Genomic DNA, 23,778 nt, shown 5'->3' with positions numbered 1-23,778 from the left:
TGCATTTGCACAAAGTATCCGGATTTACTTCTATACCAGAGTCTTGCCCTGTCCTCCGTCCGAAATGACTTCATGTATCAGGGCCGTGGCAGAAATTCTAGGCGAGATCGAAAGGATCAAAGAAAGAACTGGCTACAATACGGTTCTGACTGCCACTATAACGTGGCCGGGGTTCATTGCGTCTTGTGAAGCAGAACCGGATGGTCGCGAAGCATGGAGCTCTTGGTGGACCAGCATGTTAGATTATCGCATAGGAAATATCAACGACTTGTGGACTGTAGTTAAGGAAGCGTGGAGCTCAAGGGATCAAGGCGTCAATGAAACTCCGGGTTGGGCACCTATTTTGAGACGTGACGGCAAACGAATCCTAGCCATTTGAAAAGATATCTCAACCATAGATGTGGCTTCTCTCAGACTAAATCATTGTGCCATGCTCGAACCGAGGAACAGTCTGATAATCTTTCAACAGTTGCAGAGACATCAACTAGACGGATATCACGACTTGATTAGGAGGTGTAGTTCCACTCCTTCGAAAACAAATCCGGCGTATTTTCTGTATATGTGCAAACGGTGGCAAAGTTGTTTGAGACGTCAATCAAGTGAAGATTATGAGTAATAAGTTTAGTTATAGCTCGTTGATACCCTGTGGTATTGATGTCTGTGGGAGACGTCATGAGTTTTCAGCTCGTGGAATGAAATTAGAAACCTAAATACAATACCAAAGAATGATTTCTCTATATTACTAACAAATCTAGTGGACAGCATGTAGCACAGCATGTATTCATGGCAGGTCGCTGACGGTTACCAATTCCCTTTTTTCTCGTGGCGCTTCTTCCGGCTAACCTCGTATGGTATGGCATTTGACATTATTTAATTAGACACTGGTTGCTGATAAGGAATTAGGCGCGGAGCTGTCATTATTCCCGTTAAAACAAGCCTGCAAAATAGTAGACTGATCCTACGCTAACTACTAATTAGTGCCTGAGATAGCGGAGGAAGGCGTCAGCGAGCTGTAATGAAACCAACTTCTGGTGAAGTCTAAAGGGATGGACGGCTTGCCAGGAGTGGATATCCAAAAGTCGATCCTCAGTTACCATATTATTGAGCGTAATTAGGATTGATCTCGTCCCACAATGCTAAATAATTGCGAGGGGCGCTATAACTTTACTGAAAGTCCGATATTGTTCGTTATCTCTACGCGTTAGGCGTCGACGACGTAGAAACGAGTCAAGCTATGGGCCCCTTCACTTTGTTCTAAGTTTGATTGAAAAGGGCTTGCATCTGGCGAATTCGATCGAAAACGCTTTTGTCTAAATGATTAGACCCACGGACATATTATCATTCAACTACCAACGATGACTACAGAACAAGGAATACGCGGCATTTTGCCCCAAAAGAATGCTCTCGGCAGCCGTGCGCCTTCCCGTGGTAGCGACACGAATGGGGTTGTGGAAACACCTGGTACAAAACGTGGATTGAAGTCTCGGCATGCACAGCTGATTGCACTGGGAGGGACAATCGGAACCGGTATGCGAATCGATAAAGGGTCTCTTCTATGGCCGTGATACCACAGCTCTGCGATGCCTCTCTTGATGGCAAATCCGAGACTCAAATTACTGATTTATGATAGGACTGTTCGTTAGCAGTGGCCTCACTCTAGCCAAAGGAGGCCCAGGTTTTCTCCTCCTGACTTACCTGCTTATGTCTGGTCTGGTTCTCCTTATTGTCTCAGCGATTGCTCATACCGCTTCTTACCTGTGAGTTCAAGCAACAGACAGATCAAAGCAATCTGAATGCTCAAGCTAATACCTGCTCCAGCCCGGTTAAGGGAGCAACTCCAAGTTATTTTGCGTCTCGCTATGTTTCCACTTCTCTTGGATGGTCGATGGGCTGGTTCTATTGGTACGCCTTTGTAAGTTCAACTTGGTCAAAGAACTTTTTGGTTAACATGCCCCTACGCCTTACTCTATGCTAATCAACATTTCGCTGCAGGGGATATTCGTTCCATATGAGCTCACTGCATCGTCACTCGTGATCGAGTTCTGGAATCCACCAATCAATCCTGCTGTGTGGATCACAGTTATGCTAGTCGTTGTCATTGTACTGAATCTACTTCCGGTCTCAGTGTATGGAGAAGTAGAATTTTGGTTTGCTTCACTCAAGGTGATCACAATAATCGGCCTTCTCATCCTATCTTTCATTCTTTTCTGGTGGGGAGGTCCAGGGAATCCGAGATTAGGTTTTCATTATTGGAAAGAGCCGGGAGCGATAAACCACTATTTACTTACAGGACCTGCCGGGCTAGCGGTTAGCTTTTGGAGCACCTTGATTTCGGCTTTGCTCCCTGTTCGTAATTCTCATTTCAGGCTTTTGCAAGGAATAACACTGACGCACTGATTTAGTTCTCCTTCGCACCAGAAATGCTTGTCTTCTGCTGTGGTGAAATGAAGTCTCCTCGACGTAATTTACCTAGAGCTGCCAAGAGCTTCTTTATCCGCATCTTCGTTTTCTACATTGGATCCGTCCTTGCAATAGGCATTATTTGTCCTTCGGATGATCCCGGCTTGACAAGCGGCGGCCAAGGCGCTGGGTCATCGCCGTTCGTTCTCGGCATTCAGAAAGCAGGCATCCGTGGTCTTGACAGCGTGATCAACGCGGCAATCCTCACCTCCGCCTGGTCCGCCGCGAATGCGTTCGTGTACTAATCGAGCAGATCGCTATACTCTATGTCTCTAAATGGAGATGCGCCCAAGATCTTTTCAAGATGCACCAAGAAGGGCGTGCCATACATGGCTGTAATGGGCTCATCCCTCTTCTCCTTCTTGGCTTACCTCAACGTCAATTCCAAATCGGGAGCTGTGTTCAATTGGTTGATCAATCTTGTAAATACCGCTGCTTTCATCTCTTGGATATGCTGCGCCATTGTAAGTCGTTACCCACAAGAAAAGAATATGCGGGCGAAGGACTGAACCTTAGCGCTTGTGCAGACAGCCATTCGATTTCAGAAAGCATATGCGGCACAACATAGGAATAGAGATGCACTTCCATTTCGGACGCGCCTTCAGCCATGGGCTTCATATGTCTGTATTGTTGTCTTCACGATTCTCTGCCTGATCAATGGCTTTGAGGTCTTCTTGCCAGGATCTTGGTCTGTATCCAACTTTATGAGCTCTTACATTGGTATACCTGTCTTTTTGTGCCTTTACTTGGGACATAAACTCACAGCAGGGCGGTCGGACCGTTGGTGCATTCCGTTAGATGAAGTGGATCTTGTGACTGGTTTGGATGAGCTCGAAGCGGACGCTGAGCAGGAGGAGATCAAGCCTACAATGTGGACTAAAGTCACTCGTTTGATCAAGACGCGTTGATTGTTCGTAGCACCGATACTTCAAGTATGAGGTTCTCGTTTCACCGCTATTCTAGAAATTTTCTTGATACTTGGAGACAGAAATACACTCGTACCTGTAATGACAGTTCATTAATATGCATTTGGACGTTCAAGGCTAAGTGAAGTTGAACAGATTTAATAGTTCATCACGTCTACTCTAGTAAAAATTCAGGCGACTTCAAATCGACCCACCCGAGGTTCGGCTCTGATTGCTTCCAACCCAGTCGGTCACGAACCAACTGCGAGTAAGTCTTAACCTCGTCGATTGTATAGCTTAGAAATGGGATTTCCTGATGTCTCTTATTAGCATATTATGTCATTGTGTTCAGTCAGAAAAGATAGGCCTACCTCCTGGCGATGCACACCACTGCACATGAAGAAGATATGTACAGTCCGGCTTCCTGTCGGCAGGGAGTAGTGTCCGGCACCATGGTAGAGACTACCAAGCATAATAAAAGCCTCTCCTTTTTTCAGCTCAGCATCAATAACTCCAATATCTCCTTTAGCACCAAAATCGGGTTTATCATCTCCCCAAAGATGTGAGCCAGGGACAATTCTCGTTGCACCATTGGCCTTGAAGGTATCACAAGCTGGTACAAACAAGCCAAGCAGCATATCTCGGCCACGATGATATTTATCTGACTTGAGATGTCTTTGGTGGTGGTTTTTATCATCTCGGTGCAGCTGTTGAGCTTTACACCCAGGTTGTGAGTCCATGGTAATGGAAATTGAGAGTAGTGGGTCAGACTTGGTAGATTTTGCCTCATCCCCATACCATGTTGTTGATTCAATGCCTATGAAATAATCGGCAAGATCCTTGTTTCCACGAAAGGCAAATCAGTTCATGTAATGACAAAGCTATCTTCTGCTTCCAGAGTCCAAGGCGTTGTCACAAAATACAAAAAACCACGGTTCTCACCTGATATAAAGAGTCGGAGAAAAACTTCTCACGAGCAGTCTTGCTACGGCCGATCAAGCGAGTACATGTTGCCGTGCCCCCATTCAGGGCCCCAACAGTGCTCCCACTTGCGGCAGATGCATCGAGATATGGCTGAACCTCTTTTTGTGCGTCAGCAAGAGACTCAGGGTCTGTGAAATCTTTGATGATGACACAGCCATCTTTCTCCACGGCGTCAATGAAGGCCTGAAGACCGGCTGTGCGGGAAATACGTTGAACCATCGCGATTGTTGAATAGTTGGTCGGACAGATGGGAGAAAGATGCCGCGCAGAATTGCATGTCGGGCTGACCATATACTAGGAGGTTGGAGCTAATTGCTGAATTTGTTGGTAGACCGTCAGCACCTTGACGCACATCCCCACATAAGTACGCCCAAGTTCAACATCTTTGAGGCAAGCGTCAGCGACCGTCGGCCCCACCTCGAATGATAGGTGGATTGACTAATCGAAATAACACTCTTCGCCGGCTTTATCTGGATTGACTGACTCGGGCCAGGCAAACGCTGGGCGGGCTCGATATCGGGGAATTATAGTAGGGTGCAATTGAGCATTCACATAACAACGACTTCGGACTGATGTCGGAGGTTTTGAATCAAAGAAAGGATGACTGGTATAGTCAAAGTCATAGGCAATTGGTTCAGAATTACGAATATGAAGTGTATGTATATGAAACATGCACTCCTACACCGGATATCCATTCTAATATATTACCTAGCTTTGAAGATGACCACAGTCGTTCGGACAAAACATGAAAGATTGCTCAATTGACGATGTATAAAGGACCAAGATTCTAAGTCTGATTATTATCTATGGAGAAAAGCAAAGGCTTGTTCGACTTTCAAATACTCCGTTGCTATGGTATCTTCCGGCCGTGAGCTAGTAGATATAAAGATTTGGTAGAGGCCGGCTACAACCTTCCACTGACACTCTTTTTCCTCCCAGGACGCTGCTGCATCTCTATTAAACTGGATTTGAGCGATTTGGTTCTCACCAGGGTTGAGTTTGGTTTTAGAAATCCCACCAGGATCTTCACCAGCCTCTCTAGGCCCGCAACTTGAGGCGGCGACAGGTAAACTTGTAATATCTGTGAACCAGTGCGACGACCGACGTTATCGATGCGAGCTGTCACAACAATCTTGTCATCTACTTTGACCCCCAAGGTACCAGATACGGCGATATCATAAACACTAAAGTCAGTGTAGCTGTCCATAGCCAAAAGGGAAAAGAGCTTGTTTCTCTGTGTTCCACAATCGATCAAAGTGCCGATAGCCGACAAAGACGCCCTAAACATGCTCTACTTCTCGAGAATCCAGGGAATCGAGACCAAAGTTGCCATAGCAGCCTGTGTGCTGATACAAGCGAGGCCATGAAACTGGCAAAGCCCCCCTTGCGTCCACGTCCCCCACGAACGTCCACGATACAATCTTAGGTGATACAAATTAGAAAGGTTGCGGCGACTTTGCTCGATCATGATGGTGAACAAGATTCGATGAATCCTGGGGCAGGAAGAGTAGCGTCTTATATCCACCGATTTGCGCAAATACTCGCAAATCTGGATCATACCCCATCGTTTCTTCGTCAAGAGGCCTAATCACAAAAGTCGTTTAGCCTACGGCTACTATGATCATAATCATAATTATATTCTCTGTCAATATAGGTGGCGGAAGTATGTGGATTCTCGACGCCGATGCTTTTGTATGGTGCCCATTATTGAGACTAAAGAGTTAAAAGCAAAGTGCAAGCAAAATCCATGGCATGCGTAATCATTTTTCTGATTTCCTAACCTTAAGTGCTAAATACTATATTTTTATGCACTACTGGAACCACAAGTGACCGATTCTACCTCCAAGTTTGCTTAATGAAATCCTCAATGCTGGTAAACTCATGATCGGGAAGGAGTTGATTCCATTCGTCTGTAACAGTCCAAGCGCCTTTAGCCACAGCAGTCAGAATACCAATCCAGCCGGGCTTGTTCCATGCTTCTCGTTCGGCTTCAGGGATGGAAGGATGTTGTATTAGAGGCATCTCGACCATCAGAAGGCCGGCCTTCAGGTCCGACTCTTGCACAAAGTCTATCTGTACTGGCTCGCCTTTGTTGAAGGCCAGTATTAGTAGTGTTACTAATCCAGACGGCTGGAAGGCCGTTCGCTTTAGTATAACTAACCTCGGATTTTCTCGACAAGCAGCTTGAGCTGCCGAGGGGTGATACGTTCGCCGCTAATACCACCAACCTCGGGCCAGACCTTCTCATACTCTATCGCACGCCTGACTACGATCGCAATGTCTGAGATAGTTGTTAAAGTCACTTGATCATCCTCATGACCATTCACTGCCACTATGCGTAGGTTATTCAGCTGCCAGACAGTTGGCATCGGTGGCACATGCTTTGTTAGTTGACGCGGAAATGCGGCATACTCCATGAACATGCCAGGCTGAAAGAAACAATATTCGATGACCTGCATAAGATGATTGAAAATTCAATAAACACCGCGACATATAGTGGAGAAAGAACTCGTCTTATATGATTCAAGCTCTGGGACAACCTACTTTCTTATCTTTGTTTATCTGACGCAAATAAGACTGCATATCAAGTTTTCCTTGGTACCAAGGAACCGTATCAATTATATCATAAAGTCTTTGGCTCCTTTATGATAGTATTAGCATCCTGATAGTTGTAGGAACATGAATTTAACTATCATTTCGCCGAGTTTTATGCAAGAATCTGAATTCATAATGATGGTCTCACTCACATGGCCCATTCACTTGGTGCAAAACGCTTGACTCCCGCCTCTATAGCAGCATCCACTAGAAGCTTGGATACCTTGTTGCCTGGATCGTTAACGACAACAATGAAGTTGAGGACAACTTCTACATCCTTGAACAACGTGACTAAATGGTCCTTATTTTGATAATCTGTGAGGGTCCAATGAATATTTGGATGATGGGGAAAGTTCGCAGAATCCTGATTAGATTGTCAATTACTTCTTGCATCAATCATAAAGCAATGTGCAAATGGCTCACCTTTCTGCACAATGCTACAACCTCATGTCGGCGGTCCTCAACAAGCTTTTCAATTACCTCGAGTGCCAGACCTATCGAGAAAGAAGATCAGCACTGTGCAGCAATACAATTAGTTCAAAACGTACCGGAATTGGCTCCTGCAATTGCCACTTTGACCATCTTATCAAAATATGTATTCACCCGTTACAAAATGTTTGATTAGTCTGTCTTAACTGGCTGACGTCTTCACTTTTGAAGCAAGATCAGTTGATTTATTCACTTTGCCGAAAGATTGAGTTGGGCTACCCTCATTTATCATTTGAGTCTTTGTGCCAGTCAACTACTTGAACAGATTAGTCTGCGTCATCATTGCGATCTAGGTTTGTAATCCATCATTATGGATACAGCTACTTGTAAAGGTCTACCTATCACAATGCATCCTACGTAATATAAGTTGCATGGTAGAACCAGAAGCTAGACGGCTGCTTTACAATCGATGGGCTAGGACTCATTCCGTCAAAGAACCGTAGCCTCTCTAGAATACCTGTGAAACTAGATGATGCAGCTACGTGAAAATGAATTTAGTTCTGTTTTTATACCAATAAGCCATGTTTCAACCATCTAGACTAGACTCATTTTTCTCAATCAGAGTGTATGGCCGTTAATAGTGGACCAATTAGGACGAGCTCTGAGCTGTCGTAGGCCCAGATTATATTGGGTGTCTAAATGATGACCGCTTATGTAACTCAAAGGATTACAGACCATCACATAACATCACGTAACATTACATAACATTCCCTGCCGGCTCAAACCGTGTAGTACATTACGAGGAGAACAAAAATTTGCTTAAGCTGGAAAGAAACAATCTCCCGATTAATGAGCGAGTACAAGGCTGAACTTGAGGTAAGTCGGTTGACCTGGCTCCTGCTCCTTATAATTATGACTACGATGCTCAAACCATGCTTTTTCGTAGCGACGCCGGGAGCGCGGTCGGGTTGCACAAAGCACATTTCGCCAACGCCAAGCATTAGCGAAGCAGGCAATACGAAATGAAAATGCAGCACTCAAACAAGCTATAAAGGTCATTGCGAGCGAGGTTCGGCCAGATGATCGCTTAATTTTACAACAAAGGATACAAGAAGCACTTTTACTGGCCGGGGCAGACACTGACACTCAAAACATGACAATTCCAATGGTTGAGACCAACGGGGCGGGTATTACTTCTCCATCCGCGAAGCAACAAGGTGATCATTTGAGCAGATCACACAATCGACCCGTGCCCAAAATTAGCTCAAGGGGACATGTGACCAAACAGGGTTGGGAGGCCAGCTTATTCACAATTCCCGAATTGGACAGTAATGTCGATATTGCTCGAGACCCTTTTCAGCGCCATCGTTGCAATAATGGAGTTGCTACTGTCCTTCCATTCCTCGGAAATGGCGCTTTCACCGTGGCGGGTCGTATATTCTGGCACTTGGTAAAGAAGTTCGAGGCTACCAAGCATGACTCCCGCAAGCTCTTAGACAACTCAGTTGCCGGTCGTCCTCGATTTGGTGATCTCTTAGAGCAATCGAAGGTCTTCCAACACATTGAACCTACCCAGTGGGTTGCGATGATAGACGCCCGGCTAGACTATCGGGATCCTCAACTCTGGTCCGATGAGCCTGCTGCTAACCAGGTAGCAAACCAGGTGCAGAACGCCGAAATAGTACAAGGCGACGTGATGTCTGACGGTTCTAGCTCCAAATGGCTATCGCCGATGTCAGCTGAAACAAGAATCAGAGCAATTGTCGGGGATGACGTATTTGCAATTTTGGCGAGTCCGGTGCTGGAATGTCGGGACAAGACTAGAGCGACCTATGTCGACCACCATAACAATGCGATAATCGACAACTTCTTAGATAGGCTATCTGAATCGTTTATATGTTTTGGAGACGGACCTCGATGGGCAAGAGAGACATTCGATGAAGCGCTGAGAGATTGGTGCCATTCCATCATAAATCCTTATGTCCAGGCACTAATATCGGTACCGATTGAATAAGCCAGTGGACACAGCGGACACAGGAAAATCTTGGATCTACATCGCTGCATTTAATTTAGGTCCGCTCTCTCTAACGCGCTGATTAGCGTGTTATCATATCAATCAATGGTCGTGATCTAGATCCAGCGCGAATTTTGCCAATTTGGCCACATACGCCACATCTGAGAGTGTCGCTTCGAAAGATGTGCTCTAAAGATTGCTAGTAAGTTGATATGTCTGCTCTATAAAGCATTTGATCTTTATCAATCTTGCCACTATCTCTGTTCTAATCCTGCGCGTCTTCACATCACAACTTCACCATTCATCTCAGGATATGCTTGGGTTGCCAGAAGCACTTATCACTTGCTAACGTCATCATACTTCGTTTCCTGGATAGAGATAGATAAAAGAGCTACCCGTAATCTGCTATTAGAGAACAATGTGTGTATCTTATGTGGGTCTACATGCATAGTTACCATCCATCGGTGCTCCGTCGCTGACCGAGCGGCGTCAACGCAAGAACCTCAGCCACATTCCTCGAGCATTTCGGCAACCTCTTTTAATTAACGAATGTCCATTTTAGGACCCAGGTTTTAGCCAGCTGCTTCGCCGCGACTTAATGTCAAGGGGTTGCTCTCGATAGCCATTAAATGGAAATAATTTGGGAATAGCTCCTTGGATGACAATAGTATAAGCAGAGTCCGATCAGTTCTACTCTGACGAACTAATCTGAAGTCGATTCTGAATAATTCGTTTCGTCTAATTCTAGTCTATGCTATAACAAAGAAGTTCTATCAAATGCTTCGGATCATGTAAGTTAAGCTAGTCAACTCTCACTCGCTTCTTGAAATCCTCAATGCCATTCATTTGCTCATCCTGGGCAGAGAAATATTCCAAGCTACCCTTAGGGTCAGCCTTCATGCCCTTGCTCCCATTCTGCCAGCCTGCGGGGCAGACTTCGCCGTATTGATCCGTGAACTGGAACGCTTCAACAAGACGGATCGTTTCCTCCACGTTACGACCAACTGGGAGATCATTGATCGTGATCTGCCTCAGTACGCCCTTCGGATCAATGATGAAAAGACCACGCAGAGCAACACCCTCCTCTTCAATAAGTACGCCGTAGCTACGTGAGATTTTTTGAGACCTGTCCGCCACGAGCGGCAACTGCAAGTCAGAGCCGAGGCCGCCTTGCTTTCGTGGCTGTGCGGTCCAAGCCAAGTGTGAAAAGTGTGAATCGGTGGAAACACCCAGCACAGTGGTGTTGATGGCACGGAAGCGTGGCAGCGCGTCGTTAAACTGGATGATCTCGGTGGGGCAGACAAAGGTGAAGTCCATGGGGTAGAACAGGAGAACGACCCTGTTATCAAGAAATTGTAAGCTATGTGTTTCTCTGCTTGACTAGATATCACTGCGCCAATCAACAATGTTAATGAAGTGGAATGACGCACCATTGTCCTAGGTAATCTGACAGAGAGATGTCCTTGAATTCGCCTCCAGGGAAGACTGTGGTTGCCTTGAAGTCTGGGGCTGGGCGTTGGACAAATGCGGAAGACATGATTGATTTCGATGTGAATTCTCAAGTCTACAGAGTTATTGTTGGCGACAAATACAACCGCAGGTCTGGGTGAGGGAATTTCCCTTATCTACCTGTCATTCCGCCGTAGTCGGAACTCGAACGATGGGTCTCAGTCCAAGGTATCCACAGATGGATCCATATCGTCATCTCGCTAATCCCGACTGGGATGTCGCTATCGTCTGATACTCCACGGCCCTTCGACACATCTTCGTTGTTCGGCCGTGCAAGATCGCGGATGAGCTGCTGAAGATCTCGCGATAACTTAGTTCGAGCTCGGTGTTACGCAAGTTGGGGTTATGTAAAATTTTACCTGGCTAAAGCTTGTTGATGATCAAAGCAGAGTGCTTACTCCAAACTTAAAATTGGAGAATTTCTGGCAAGGGGGAGAGGAATGATGAGTCAGCTGCTATTTGCTGTGGTGTCGGTCCTCTGCTAACAGATAAGGTTTAGATTAGCATTTTCATGGTGGTGAGATACCTCTTTGTCTAATATTGCCAAGAATTCTTGTCTATCGGAACCTTATCAGATCGTCACCTAAGACAGATCATTCGCATCATTCGAGAAATGGGATGTTCTGCGAATTGAGTAGCTTGTGTCATTCGTTGATTGACTATCCTATGGTTCTTGCTCTATAATATTTTTTAATCTAATCTGTAACTCTTCAGAAGTCCCATTACCCTGCTCGCCAGGATAAGCTTTGAACACTTCCCTTCTCATCAAACGGCGGGGAGCTCTCCTGCCAGTGAATAATTCAAATTGAGCAAATCCCTGCTCCGGGAGCAAGTCCAAGCCATCCATCGTCACCCAGCCCCGATAAGACTCCTTCCTGATTTGTTCCAATAGAGGTGTATTCAAGGTCTTATATGCCAGTTCAATGACCACACCACCGGTGCGGCTCTCTAACCAGTGTTCTGGAACAGTGAAATTCGGCTCAGGTGCATCTCCAATTCTATGGGTTGGGATACATGAAATAATAATCGTGGGTAATCGGTAAAACGAGGGTAAAGAGTCTGCAAGAGATTGTATAACATGAAAACGAGTTTGAGAGTCCATGTCAGAGCTCAAAAGTGGTAGACTGTTCTGAGAAAGCAGAGCCTTGAAATGTTCAACCATTTTGTGGGCGTTTGATTGAGTCCTGTTGTAAATAAGTATGTTCTTCACGCCCAGCTGAAGCATGGCATAGACCGCCGCTCGTGCCATACCGCCGGCACCAATGACAAGGCCAGTTGTACTAGACCGGACAGCATTGGCGGGGCTAAGACCTCTTCGAATACAGGCACGAATACCTATCCAGTCGGTGTTCTCGCCATATAAGGCTAGGACAGGACCACATCTATTCACACCCCTGAATAAACTGCCGTCCTCGGGGATCGAGCCGTTACTATTTAGCTGTCGCACAGGAATAAGAGTATTGACAGCGCCAATGGCCTTGGCATGGCGGCTTAAAGAATGTGTCAAGGTTATAATCTCCACCTTGAAGGGCAGACCGACGGATGCCCCGGCGAAGAACGGATCTTGGATCAGATCTTTAATTCGAGAAAGCGAGTCTGTTGAGTAAGGTTGGTAATGATGGGGTATACCGCACGCCGCAAGTGCAGTATTGTGCATGGCAGGGGAGAGACTGTATCCAACATTGGCGCCAAATACATAAAGCTTCATTGGATTAAAGAGGAACGAGGCGTATAACGACCGACTTGCCTCGCTAGCTGTCAGACAAGGTTGAGAAGCATATTCCCATTGCGTGATTGAGTGTGATTCGGGATTAACTCCCGTCAGGATGCTGTTAAAGCAGGCAGAATGTCTACCTAGGAGACCGGAATTGTATGCAATAAGAGGTTTCGCTCTATCCTCGAGTTCGTTGACGTATGACTTGAGCCTCATCACGGAAAAGTTGTCCTCAGGAGTTAGTGCAGCGCGGATAAGCCGAACAATGTCGCACCCAAGTCGGCACGCCCGATGGTACGAGGATAGCCAGAAGGAAGACTGCCATGGCGGAGGATCTGTCATAATGCTGGAATGGCCCATAATCTTTGACCTACCCCTAGACAACATAATTGTCGATATCTCGGTATCATCTAACCTCAGGTCTATGGTAACCACCTCAGGCGCGAGCCTCAATACGTGCGAGATGACTTCCAGATAGTTCTGTCTTAAATTGTCGCCGATAGTTACACCGCCGGGCATTTGGACGTGAAGAATAATGGGTATGACAATATTTCTTCGAAGAATTCCAACAACCTTTGTGATGTCGTTGAGCCAGGTTGGGTCCAAGCTTGGTGTGACGATATTCTCAGTATCAATGACAACTTCAATTGCGTCAGCCCCAGTTTCCATGTCCTCTATGTCCACCTCTTCATTAAGAATCGTTCTCAAGGACACGGAGAGGGCGTAGGTGAACATCCTCTCTTCGGTTGGCACGGATGCGAGCGGGAAGGCCGATTCAACAAAAGGGATTGCACCTCCTGGATAGATCAACGAGAGAAATTTGAGGAAATGCCTTTCTGCCCTTTTCAGAGTCAAATACGGTGTCGATGTCCTTCTATTTGCGGTAGACGACGCGGGACTAAGCGGCTCGGTGGGCGATTCCGACACATTGAAGAACTCCAAATTTGTGCATGCCCGGAAGATGGCCGCACTTACGCTTAGGAGGCTATTGACCTTGTCGATATCCGGAATCCTTAAATGCTCTTGGATAGAGGGTCCATCTCGAAGTATGTGGATCACAGGATTAGTTATGGCGAAGTTTCTTAGCAGAGCCTGGGTTTTCTTCTCCATCCATGAACAAACAATGATGGCATTTATTGGATTCCGGCACAGTATAGCGTCTAGCACCTTTGCCTGCTGTCGATGACATTCTGCTGACCCATTCGTATTCTTGTACGATACACTCGATAGGCCGGTGCTTCGCTGGAAAGCAGTCTCTGCGTCAATGACTTTGCGCTTCATGGCAGCGGACGCAATGATAGCAAGGGTGGATTTGCCAGCGCCTCGGATACCAACGAGAACAAGAGAGGCATTCTGTTCGAAGTGATTGGTGCTCAGCCTCGATGGCAGTTGGGGTGACGATAGTCGAGAGAACAGTGCAGGTACATCGTCCTGGTTATGCTCTGGAGGAGTGATTGTCTGTGATGGGATCTCGTCGAAGGCTCCAGCCATGACTGCATAAGGTCTCTTCACGCCGGCCATAGCAAGAATGATGGGATCATTACAAGCCCGTAATGAGAAGAAGGTAGAGAAGGGAACCAAGTCGTCGAGAAGCGGTGCTACGATCTACCTAATCGAGGTCTATCCCGTTAACAAGTGCGGGAGTGCCGCACCGAGGGTGCGAGAAGCATTAGAGGTGGGCGGGCCACCTATCAGGACTGGGAAGATATCGAGAACTGCTCGACTGCTGACAATTTTGCGTCTATCGCCGCACACAGAGGGCAGCCAACTTCGCTTCGCTCGGCGAAAGCGAACATGCGTTTTACGATATGAGGGACTTGGAGAGTGGTTAGGGTCAGGTCTGTCCCTGCACCAAGGATTGAGCTGGATGGCAGGCAGGCGGGTGGGCTTCAAGCTGCCCCATACTGACCATCACCCGCCTCCCCCATGATTCATTCCTTCGCGGAGTCCCCTCCCCGGATAACTCTTTATCCGGGCGAAATCCCCACTGTTTTGGTGTTTCTGCGCCTCTACCCCGCAATGTCCAGCCGATCGGCTCTTCAGCGCTCTCTGAGTGGTGGTAGGCCAGGATAGCTCCTCCTGCGCTGCGCCGCCATGGAGTTCGAGTTTGATGTCGAGAGAATCCAATCTCGAGCAAGATAATTGCACTCCAAACAGGCGGTGCTCTCCCTTTTCTATTATTGGGCCTTTTTATTTTGGGTCGCTTTTGCTTGGGCGAACACCCTCCGGCTGCTTTCTCCGAGCATTGTTTGGCCGTGCCCGCGCTGCTACGCACCCCCTGCCAAGTTACCCCAGGCCTCCCCGCATGATCGAGATGTCCTCTCTCTAGGAAGGCATGCGGTCCGATCCCAGAATCACTCACAGAACACCTTGAGACAAGACAAGTCAAGACAAGACTGATACTCTACAGCCCTCAAGGCGCGTTCTTCACGAGCATGTGCCTGGCCGAGAACGTCGGGTTTGAGAAACAAAACCTGTAGTGCCAGCTATGCCTCGAAAAAGGACGACTGTGGACGAGCATTCTACGGCATCCGCTCCCACAAAACGGCATCGGGTCTCACAAGCATGCAATCCCTGCCGGACGGCACGGGAGAAGTGCGATGGCACACAGCCCAACTGCGGCCCATGCATTGAGCAGAGCAGGACCTGCACATATACAAGTCCATCCAAGAAGCGTGGGATTCCTACAGGATATATTCGAACCGTTGAGTTGGCTTTAGCATGGCTATTCGATCAAATCCCGGGGAGCGAAGAATCATTACATCGACTCTTAATACAAGATGGCACTGCTGCTCAGAAGATCGTTCTCGGCAAAGAGGGTAAAGGAGCCGACAGGCTACACAAGCGATGGAGAAAGAGCAAAGTACACCGTGAGATTGAGAGGTTACTTTGCAATCGAGACGGTACCACGCCAAAGACAGAAAGTTCAGACCCCGACTCGGACACGGACGATGAGATGACGCAGGACGGTTCGACCATAAGCCAAAGCGTGATGCAACCGCTTCCAAACGTGGGATACCGTGAGACCTTCTCAGAGAATGCACTCCATGACCCGAAGGGCTTTGGACACAGAGTGGCCAAGATACCACCTAATTATTGTCGACTCCTCGACATATACTTCACATATACGCACTGTTGGTTCCCGATCCTAGAAAGGGAAGAGATCATGCGGACCGCACTCGCTTATCCTCCTGAGGGTTTGATGATAAATCTTGAGGATCAGCCAGACGCGTCTCATGCGCAGCTCTGGGCTGCATTGGCCCTTGCGTCTTTCCAAGACGCGGCATCGTCGAATTCGTCGACAGAGACCCGGGATATGTCATCTTCCCCGGCCTACATATCGACTATCGCCACGAAACTAATCACAATGGATGGTAGACAGCTCGGACCACCACACATTCGTGCCATGCTCTTGATGTCTCTCGCCGCTCTTGGACAGGACAAAGCCAATACGGCGTGGCTTCTTGTAGGCTCGGCGACGAGACTTGCAATGCAGCTGTATCCAGGACAACCTCTTCTTACAAATACATTTAATACACCAGAAGCTCGGCTTATTGCAGGATGTTTCATCTTAGACACTTTCATTTCGATAAGTTTGGGACAATATCCTCATTGGCGAGTAAACTTGCAGTCACTGCACAACATGGCGCCTCAATCAATATCAGAACCAATGCCGGAAATCTGGACTTCAATCTCGGGCTTTGGCTTGTATCAGGATTCGACCGAAACCTCTACACAACCAATTACAACCTTCTTGCAGTTGTATAAATTTTCCGCATTGCTTGCAAACTACAAAGCGGCGATTTCGGGGCTGGAAACAACTAGTACGAGTGTCACCTCCGAGCATCTACTACGATCGTTGAGCCCCGAATTCGCATACTGTAATTCGTTGATATTCGGCGGACCCATACCGATGGTGCCTTCTTCTTTCGTGGTACAAGGAGCGTTTCTAACAGCATCGATGATTCTCGTGTCCGGAAGACGTGCAGCATCGTTGGTGCCAAACTTTTTAGATGTGGCTGAAGGCTGTATAGCAAACTTCGGGGCTTGTGGAATTCCTCCTATCTTCCTGACATGTATGATGTGTTTGCAACAAAATGGGCATTTAGTCGACATGCATGGTCATGACAGGCCACGATGGGATCTTATTGATCGGTCCATCAAGAGTGTCTGGAATAAATATGCTCCAAACACGACTGACATGAGCGCTGGCCGTCATATGGTGCCTGTGGGTGCCGCCGCTGTCATCAGCCAAAACAGTATGCCCCCATTACCAACGGTATCTCCCCAGATGGATGGTCAAGTTCATTCTACTTATATACCGCAAAATGGTCCACAACTTGGTATGCATGCACCGGAAGGATTCGTCCCATTGTCTCTTTACCAGCAAACATCTCTCAGCCCTTCAGCAACATCTCCTCTATCGTGCCCGACACCGCTCAAGACATCATCAATGGCGACGAGTAATACGGTCGAAAATACTCATCAAAAGAGTTTAATAGGTCAGGCAAGTTTCATGGGACAGTCACTAGATTACGATGCCATATTGGAGGAGTTGGGGTCAATTGATTGCATAGATGGAATGGATATGAACTCGCAATTCATGGCCAACTTGGGGTTTGCGCCAGGCAGCGACTTAGCAGACATGCTTCACGGCGAATTCGGGCTATGATGATTTGCATATCAATTGAAAATACATTGTTACCTTGTTCAACAACCATAAACGTTTCGCCGGTACTGTAGAGTTGTGCCTACACCTGCCCTTTGCCTCTTGGCCCTGTTGCGTGTTGTGTGCCATGCCTCGTTTTGTTTATTCCAACTTGCTTACGTGGGAGGAGTGGGAAGCATGTTCTCTTCAATGGGTAAGTCCTTATCCTCCAGGGCGGAAGAGATTTCAGGAACTGGCTTGTGGTGGAGTTGCACCTTAGGACGAACCTTTACCCCAAGCCAAGCCTCCGAAAACTCGGTGGCCAGCCCCCGCAAATCCGGGGTTAGGACCCAACACCCACTAAATCAGGGACATACAGCCCGGCAAATGCTTTTGCGTGCAAAACCATTGGACCCTTGGTGGATGTTGCACTGGATTCCTGGGTCGTACGTACAGTTCAACTGTCCATTTATAAGACCCTGCTCTCTACGGTAGATCCATCCTTTACTCTGATCATCAACTCTGTTTCGTGTGGCATCAGAACTCGTTCCGTCCCGGAGCACAGCCATCTCCTTGCTGAACCGCACTTTCAAAGCTGCGAGCCTCCTTGTCATATCAATTCTTCTAATAATCTGAGTTGCGATTGCCATAACGTCCTCTCACGATGACGATCCTCGCTCTCAAAGAGGACCGCCCCACCCCTAAGGCGGTCTACAACTGGCGCGTCTACTTCTGTGCCACCATCGCATCCTTCGCGTCCTGTATGATAGGCTATGATTCGGCATTCATTGGCACAACTCTTGCCTTGCCGTCCTTCGTTGACGAGTTCAACTTTGCTTCCTACTCGAAGGGGTCACTCGCACTGCTGAAACAGAACATTGTATCTGTCTACCAGGCGGGTGCCTTTTTCGGATCCCTTGGAGCGTATGTCTCCAGCTATTTCCTGGGAAGACGCATGTCACTCCAGTTGTTCACTGTCATATTCATTTTGGGAGCTGGAATGATGCTCGGAGCGAATGGGGAAAGGGGCATTGGTCTTATCATCGGCGGCCGAGTGCTTGCGGGGATCGGTGTTGGCGGATGTTCGAATATGACGCCAATCTATATCTCCGAGTTGTCTCCTCCTGCAGTTCGCGGACGGCTTGTGGGAATTTACGAGCTTGGGTGGCAAGTTGGAGGCCTGGTTGGCTTTTGGATCAACTACGGCGTGAACACAACAATGGCACCAAGCTCCTCGCAGTGGCTAATCCCTTTCGGCGTCCAACTCATCCCAGCTGGTCTTCTATTCATCGGCTCATTGGCCATACCCGAGTCTCCGCGATGGCTATATTCCAAGGGTCGACGCGAGCAGGCTCTCAAAGTCCTCTGCTGGATGCGTCATCTTGATCCGTCGGACGTCTACATCATCGAAGAGGTGAACTACATCGAAGAAGATCTCGAAAGGTATCGTCGAGAGATTGGAGCTGGTTTCTGGAAACCGTTCCTCTCTCTGAAAGAGCGTAAAATTCAGTGGCGATTCTTGATTGGTGCTTTACTCTTCGTCTTTCAGAACGGTATGTCTTCCCACAAAGATCCTACAAGGCATCTACTCGTATACTGACGAGTGTCTTCAAGGCTCTGGCATAAACGCGATCAATTACTACTCACCGACTGTCTTCCGTTCCATCGGTATTCAAGGAACGAACACGTCGTTCTTAACTACAGGCATCTTCGGTGTCGTGAAGACCGCTCTCACTTTCGTCTGGATCCTCGTGCTTATTGATCACCTCGGGCGTCGAATGCTGCTCATGATTGGGGCGACGGGCGGCTCGTTGTGTATGTGGTTTATTGGTGCCTATATCAAGATATCTGATCCTGAATTCAATCAATCAAACGCCAAGTTATCCTCCGGTGGCATTGCTGCCATATTCTTCTTCTACCTCTGGACGGCATTTTACACTCCATCTTGGAACGGCACCCCTTGGGTTCTCAACTCCGAGATGTTTGATCAAAATACTCGGTCATTGGGTCAAGCTTCAGCCGCTGCAAACAACTGGTTTTGGAACTTTATCATCGCTCGTTTCACGGAGCAGATGTTCAACGCCTGGGGCTATGGCGTCTATTTCTTCTTTGCAAGCCTTATGATCATATCTGTCGTATTTGTGTTCTTCTGCATTCCCGAGACGAAGTCCGTTCCGCTGGAAACAATGGACCGCCTCTTCAAAGTCAAACCCGTCTGGCGGGCCAACAAAGTCATCATGGAGGAGCTTAGAGCACAGGAGGAGGAATTCAGAGAGAACAGAGGCGGATTGAATATGGACGATGAAAAAGAACACGTGGCGCAAGTTGAATCAAAGGCTTAGGTAGTAGTGACTGAGATTAGTAGAAGCAGGGAGTGACATGGGATGTGCAGATAGGTATCAGTCAATCTCTCACTCAACTTTCCTCCTCAAGTTTCTATCGAACCATGCATTTGACCTTGATAAAAGTTGGAACCTTTCTAGAAGCTGAGAACTCAACCATGAGCGTGCTACAGCATGACGAACAGTCATTTAACTTTGGAGAGAATGAGCGTAGTATCATCTTACACTAATTATCAAAGAAAATTTTTCATTTCAAGCAATGTCATTTCCGCAGAGATGCAGCCGATGAAATCTTACTTAGTATGGTGGCATAGGTAAGTGGTACACGAGCGCTTCTAGTATTTGTACATAATTTATTACCACTCAGAGTCTGGAAGAGGTCGCTCTCTCTGATAAGTTTTTGGCGATTACCTGTTTCACATTATCAACCGGCAAATCTGCAACGTCTCGTTCCGTCCAATACTTGTCTTGTTCCAATCCTTGCCAAATTAGCGCTTCCGTTCCTAAGATGACCTGCCATCCCTCCTTTTCCGCAAGTTCTCCTAGCAGTGTGAAAGGTGTCGGATTGTAACACATTTCTAACATTGCCCCTTTTACCTCCTTTCTTAGAAACGCTTCTATTGTCGATCTTGCTTGCTTCTCCTCTTGACTGCTCGGTTCATAGTCTGGCACACACGATACAATCGCTCCAGGTGACTGCAGCTCTTCAGCCTGGGCGGGAGACGATACGTGTATCAGCCCGTCACCGTAGCCTCTCGAGGTACAGTCAGCCAGAAGGGCCTCGACCTCCGAGATATCTCGATTGACCAAGTAGATGGCCCTCACTTTCATCCACTTGCGCAGCGCATATACGGCGCTCCTAGCAGCGCCGCCGCCACCAATGACAAGAGCAGGCTTGTGGTGGAAAGTAGCGTCAGGATTCGACACGTTTTGGTAAAATGACTCTCGAATACCGATAACATCAGTATTAGTTCCGCAATAGATGCGTTTGCCATCGCGCTCTCGGATATATATCGTGTTGCAAGCGCCGACATCTCGGCACTCTGGGGTAATCTCATCTAGGTGAGGTAGAATAGCAACCTTATTAGGCATGGTCACAGAAGCGCCTGAACATTCATGAGCCAAGGACAATGTAGTAAAATGCAAATGGGTTGTTCTACACACCATAGAATTGTGGATGTTGGATCAGCTTGAGGAATGTCTTCATGTCTGCTGAATCGAACCGTACTTGAGCCCAATTCAACCCTATTTGCTCGTATATTGTTTTATGAAGCAATGGCGACAAAGAGGCAGTGATCTTTCGGCCAAACAAGTAGCCGTGGCGGTCTAATTGGGCCACCTCTAAAGCAATTGGGCTTTCCCCAGGGGCTAAGGTACCTTCCATCATCGCAGGTGAGGTGGACATGTCTTGATCAAACGACACTCAGGATACGCGATATGTTTGTGCGATAATCTTGAATACTGAATTCGCTTCCTGACTCCCCAAGAGCTTTCGTGGTTTTATTTGGCGAAAGATCCGGACTATACATGACCCATTTATCTTTGTGGACACTGGCTCGACTGGTTATACGGAAAGGGTTTTGAGCTCGATTTCCGATCCAGATCCACTAAGACGCCGCACGATTTATCGCAGCACACCGGAGATTGGCAGTTCAACATAGATACAGCAGCACACAACTATAAGCAAATATCCGCCGCAGCTTTTTACCTAGGTCTGGCATTTTCCGCAGGCAAGGTGTCCGGCTCTGCATTAAGAGCGACCAGGGCTCGAAAATGTCCTGGTGGATAAAGGCTTATCCAGTGGCCCCACAAATATCCGCTCTAACTTGGAACAGTCAATAGCTGTACTATGTGACATCATTTGACGACCAATCCGCTCACTCCTGAGACTTTCCGAGGAGTAGGAGTGGGCAGTCGCTCTATCCACGATTGTAGCATATTATCCATCCCTACACTTTGAATATTCAGCGTGTTTGCTTATCCTTCTTTCGGCTTTGGTAGTGGTTCCTGCTGGTAGTCCGGTCCCAAAACATCATCTCGGCAATGGACGGGTGATTGCATGGAAAGATGTAACTCGAAAACGAAACATTATCAGGTTACGATAGGGGGTTGAAGCACCTACATATCTAAACAAGCCACCTTCAAGCTACGTATTATTATTCAAGCCTATCCTCAATTGTCACTTTTGCTGGAGCGCACTCGCTCTCATTCTCCATCGTCCTCTGTCCATTAGTTCTGTATATCAAAGAAATATGAGGTACAGGCCATCCATTTGTTCTATGTCCCTTGGACGTTCTTTTGCCGGACATTCGCTTCCCCTTAAGCTTCAACTAGCAGCACGATACGGCTTCGAAGGCATTGAGATATTCTATGAGGATCTTATTGACTATTCCAAGACACTTTCTGGCAACGATGTAGCCTCTGGGAGCGATCAACTATACGCCGCGCGGTCAATCCGGCGGCTGTGCAAAGAAAACAAGCTTGAGATTATATGCCTCCAGCCCCTCATGCACTACGAAGCATTATTAGATCGGGCAGCACATAACCAAAAGATCGAGGACGCAAAACAATGGATACAGTTGGCAAAGGAGCTGGGAACAGATTTAATTCTTTTACCTAGTAGCTTTCTCTCCGAAGAAGAGCTTGGCGATACTGATTTAATCATAAAAGATATGATCGAGATCGCCGACCTCGGGGCAAAGAAAGAGCATTCGGTGAAATTTGCTTACGAGGCCCTGTGCTGGGGGAGACGAGTGGACACATGGGAAAAGAGCTGGGATGTTGTGAAGGCGGTAAACCGCCCAAACTTTGGTGTTTGTTTAGATACATTCAACATAGCTGGCCGCATATACGCTGACCCAACAACACCGAGCCGAAGAACACCCGATCCTGAGACCGCTATGGCGGAAACATTATCTCGTCTTGTCAGCAAAGTGGATGTGGCGAAGGTATTCCTGCTACAAGTCGCCGATGCGGAATATATGCAGCATCCGCTCGTAAAAGGACATCCTTTCCACTGTTCAGAACAGCCACCAAGGATGAGTTGGTCGAGAAATGCAAGGCTCTTTTATGGGGAGGAACAATTTGGCGGGTACCTTCCTGTCCAGTCGATTCTCGCAGCTATAATCCGTGGATTACAATTTGAAGGATGGATCAGTTTTGAAGTCTTCAATCGAAGAATGACCAGCAACGACGAGGGTGTGCCTGAAGAAATGGCCGCAAGGGCGAGATTATCATGGCACAAGATAGTCAATGATTTAAGGCTAGAGGGATCCGAGCCCAGGCAAGACAGCAAGCCCGAGTCACAAGGTGTAGCACGTGCATCTCTATAATTTTCACGCTTCAAAGATTGAGTTCTCTACTTTTTAGTTGATATTGATCCTGTAATTGCAAAGTTATTCACGCAGATTTATTTAATTTATAGACGCGGGGAGATATTCTTAGAATACAAGGAATATTCATAATTTTGCTGTCGTCTTCATATGCTTAACAGCGTACTCAATTGCTGCCTCATAACCGAATACCCCCAGGCCACATATCACGGCCTGTGCCTTGTCACTAAAATAGCTATGCTTCCTCCACTCCTCCCTCGCGTGTATATTAGTGACATGTATCTCCACAAATGGGATGTCAACTCCGAGAAGCGCGTCTCGGACCGCCACACTCGTATGTGTTAAAGCTCCTGGATTAATGACGATCGCGTCGATATTGCCTCTGGCCTCGTGAATTCGATCAATTATCGCGCCTTCGTGATTTGATTGAAATGTTTCGAGCTCCGCAGAAAGAGCCTGGGTTTGTTGGGTTGCTCGAGTGATAACATCGGAGAGTGTCACTGAACCATATATGTGAGGCTCGCGCGTACCAAGAAGGTTTAGGTTTGGACCATTGAGAAGAAGTATGCGCCGGCCGACCATTGTGATTCTACGAAAACCTTTTGGAGCCGACAATGTATGATTCTCAATGTTATCAAGGGTTGGTGTTGTACTGTAGATTCAATGATAGGGCTTGGCCTTCATCTTATACGGTACGTCGCTCTCATTAGGGATTGTAGGTCGTGGATTGCCACTACTAGTGATGACAAGACAGGCTAAAGCTTCTTCCCAAATGCGGAGCAATGTAGTGCAAATAGCACCACGTCCATACTAAGTCTTAGTGTTGCGCTTACGTTGCAGTTCTAC

The 23,778-nt window shown here is 47.3% G+C and overlaps 3 protein-coding genes across 3 annotated transcripts; 1 reads left to right on the top strand and 2 right to left on the bottom strand.

The window, feature by feature from the left end:
- Positions 1-6,185: 6,185 nt before the first annotated feature.
- On the bottom strand, positions 6,186-7,526 carry UCRPA7_4360 (putative -like family protein; the record flags this gene model as incomplete). Its single annotated transcript, XM_007916910.1, has 5 exons — positions 6,186-6,436; positions 6,511-6,630; positions 7,110-7,308; positions 7,368-7,438; positions 7,493-7,526. The coding sequence occupies 5 exons, from the start codon at positions 7,524-7,526 to the stop codon at positions 6,186-6,188; spliced, it is 675 nt and encodes a 224-aa protein (XP_007915101.1).
- A 2,662-nt stretch (positions 7,527-10,188) lies between these two features.
- On the bottom strand, positions 10,189-10,924 carry UCRPA7_4359 (putative thioredoxin-like protein; the record flags this gene model as incomplete). Its single annotated transcript, XM_007916921.1, has 2 exons — positions 10,189-10,726; positions 10,818-10,924. The coding sequence occupies 2 exons, from the start codon at positions 10,922-10,924 to the stop codon at positions 10,189-10,191; spliced, it is 645 nt and encodes a 214-aa protein (XP_007915112.1).
- A 6,998-nt stretch (positions 10,925-17,922) lies between these two features.
- On the top strand, positions 17,923-19,600 carry UCRPA7_4358 (putative quinate permease protein; the record flags this gene model as incomplete). The annotated part of the gene is made up of 2 exons (XM_007916922.1): positions 17,923-18,811; positions 18,963-19,600. The coding sequence occupies 2 exons, from the start codon at positions 17,923-17,925 to the stop codon at positions 19,598-19,600; spliced, it is 1,527 nt and encodes a 508-aa protein (XP_007915113.1).
- Positions 19,601-23,778: the final 4,178 nt, after the last annotated feature.

Source organism: Phaeoacremonium minimum (assembly GCF_000392275.1).
Source record: "Phaeoacremonium minimum UCRPA7 unplaced genomic scaffold PA7_03_scaffold_334, whole genome shotgun sequence".
Lineage (NCBI taxonomy): Eukaryota > Fungi > Ascomycota > Sordariomycetes > Togniniales > Togniniaceae > Phaeoacremonium > Phaeoacremonium minimum.
Note: the sequence above shows the minus strand (reverse complement) of the source record. Positions and strands in the feature narration are given on the sequence as shown.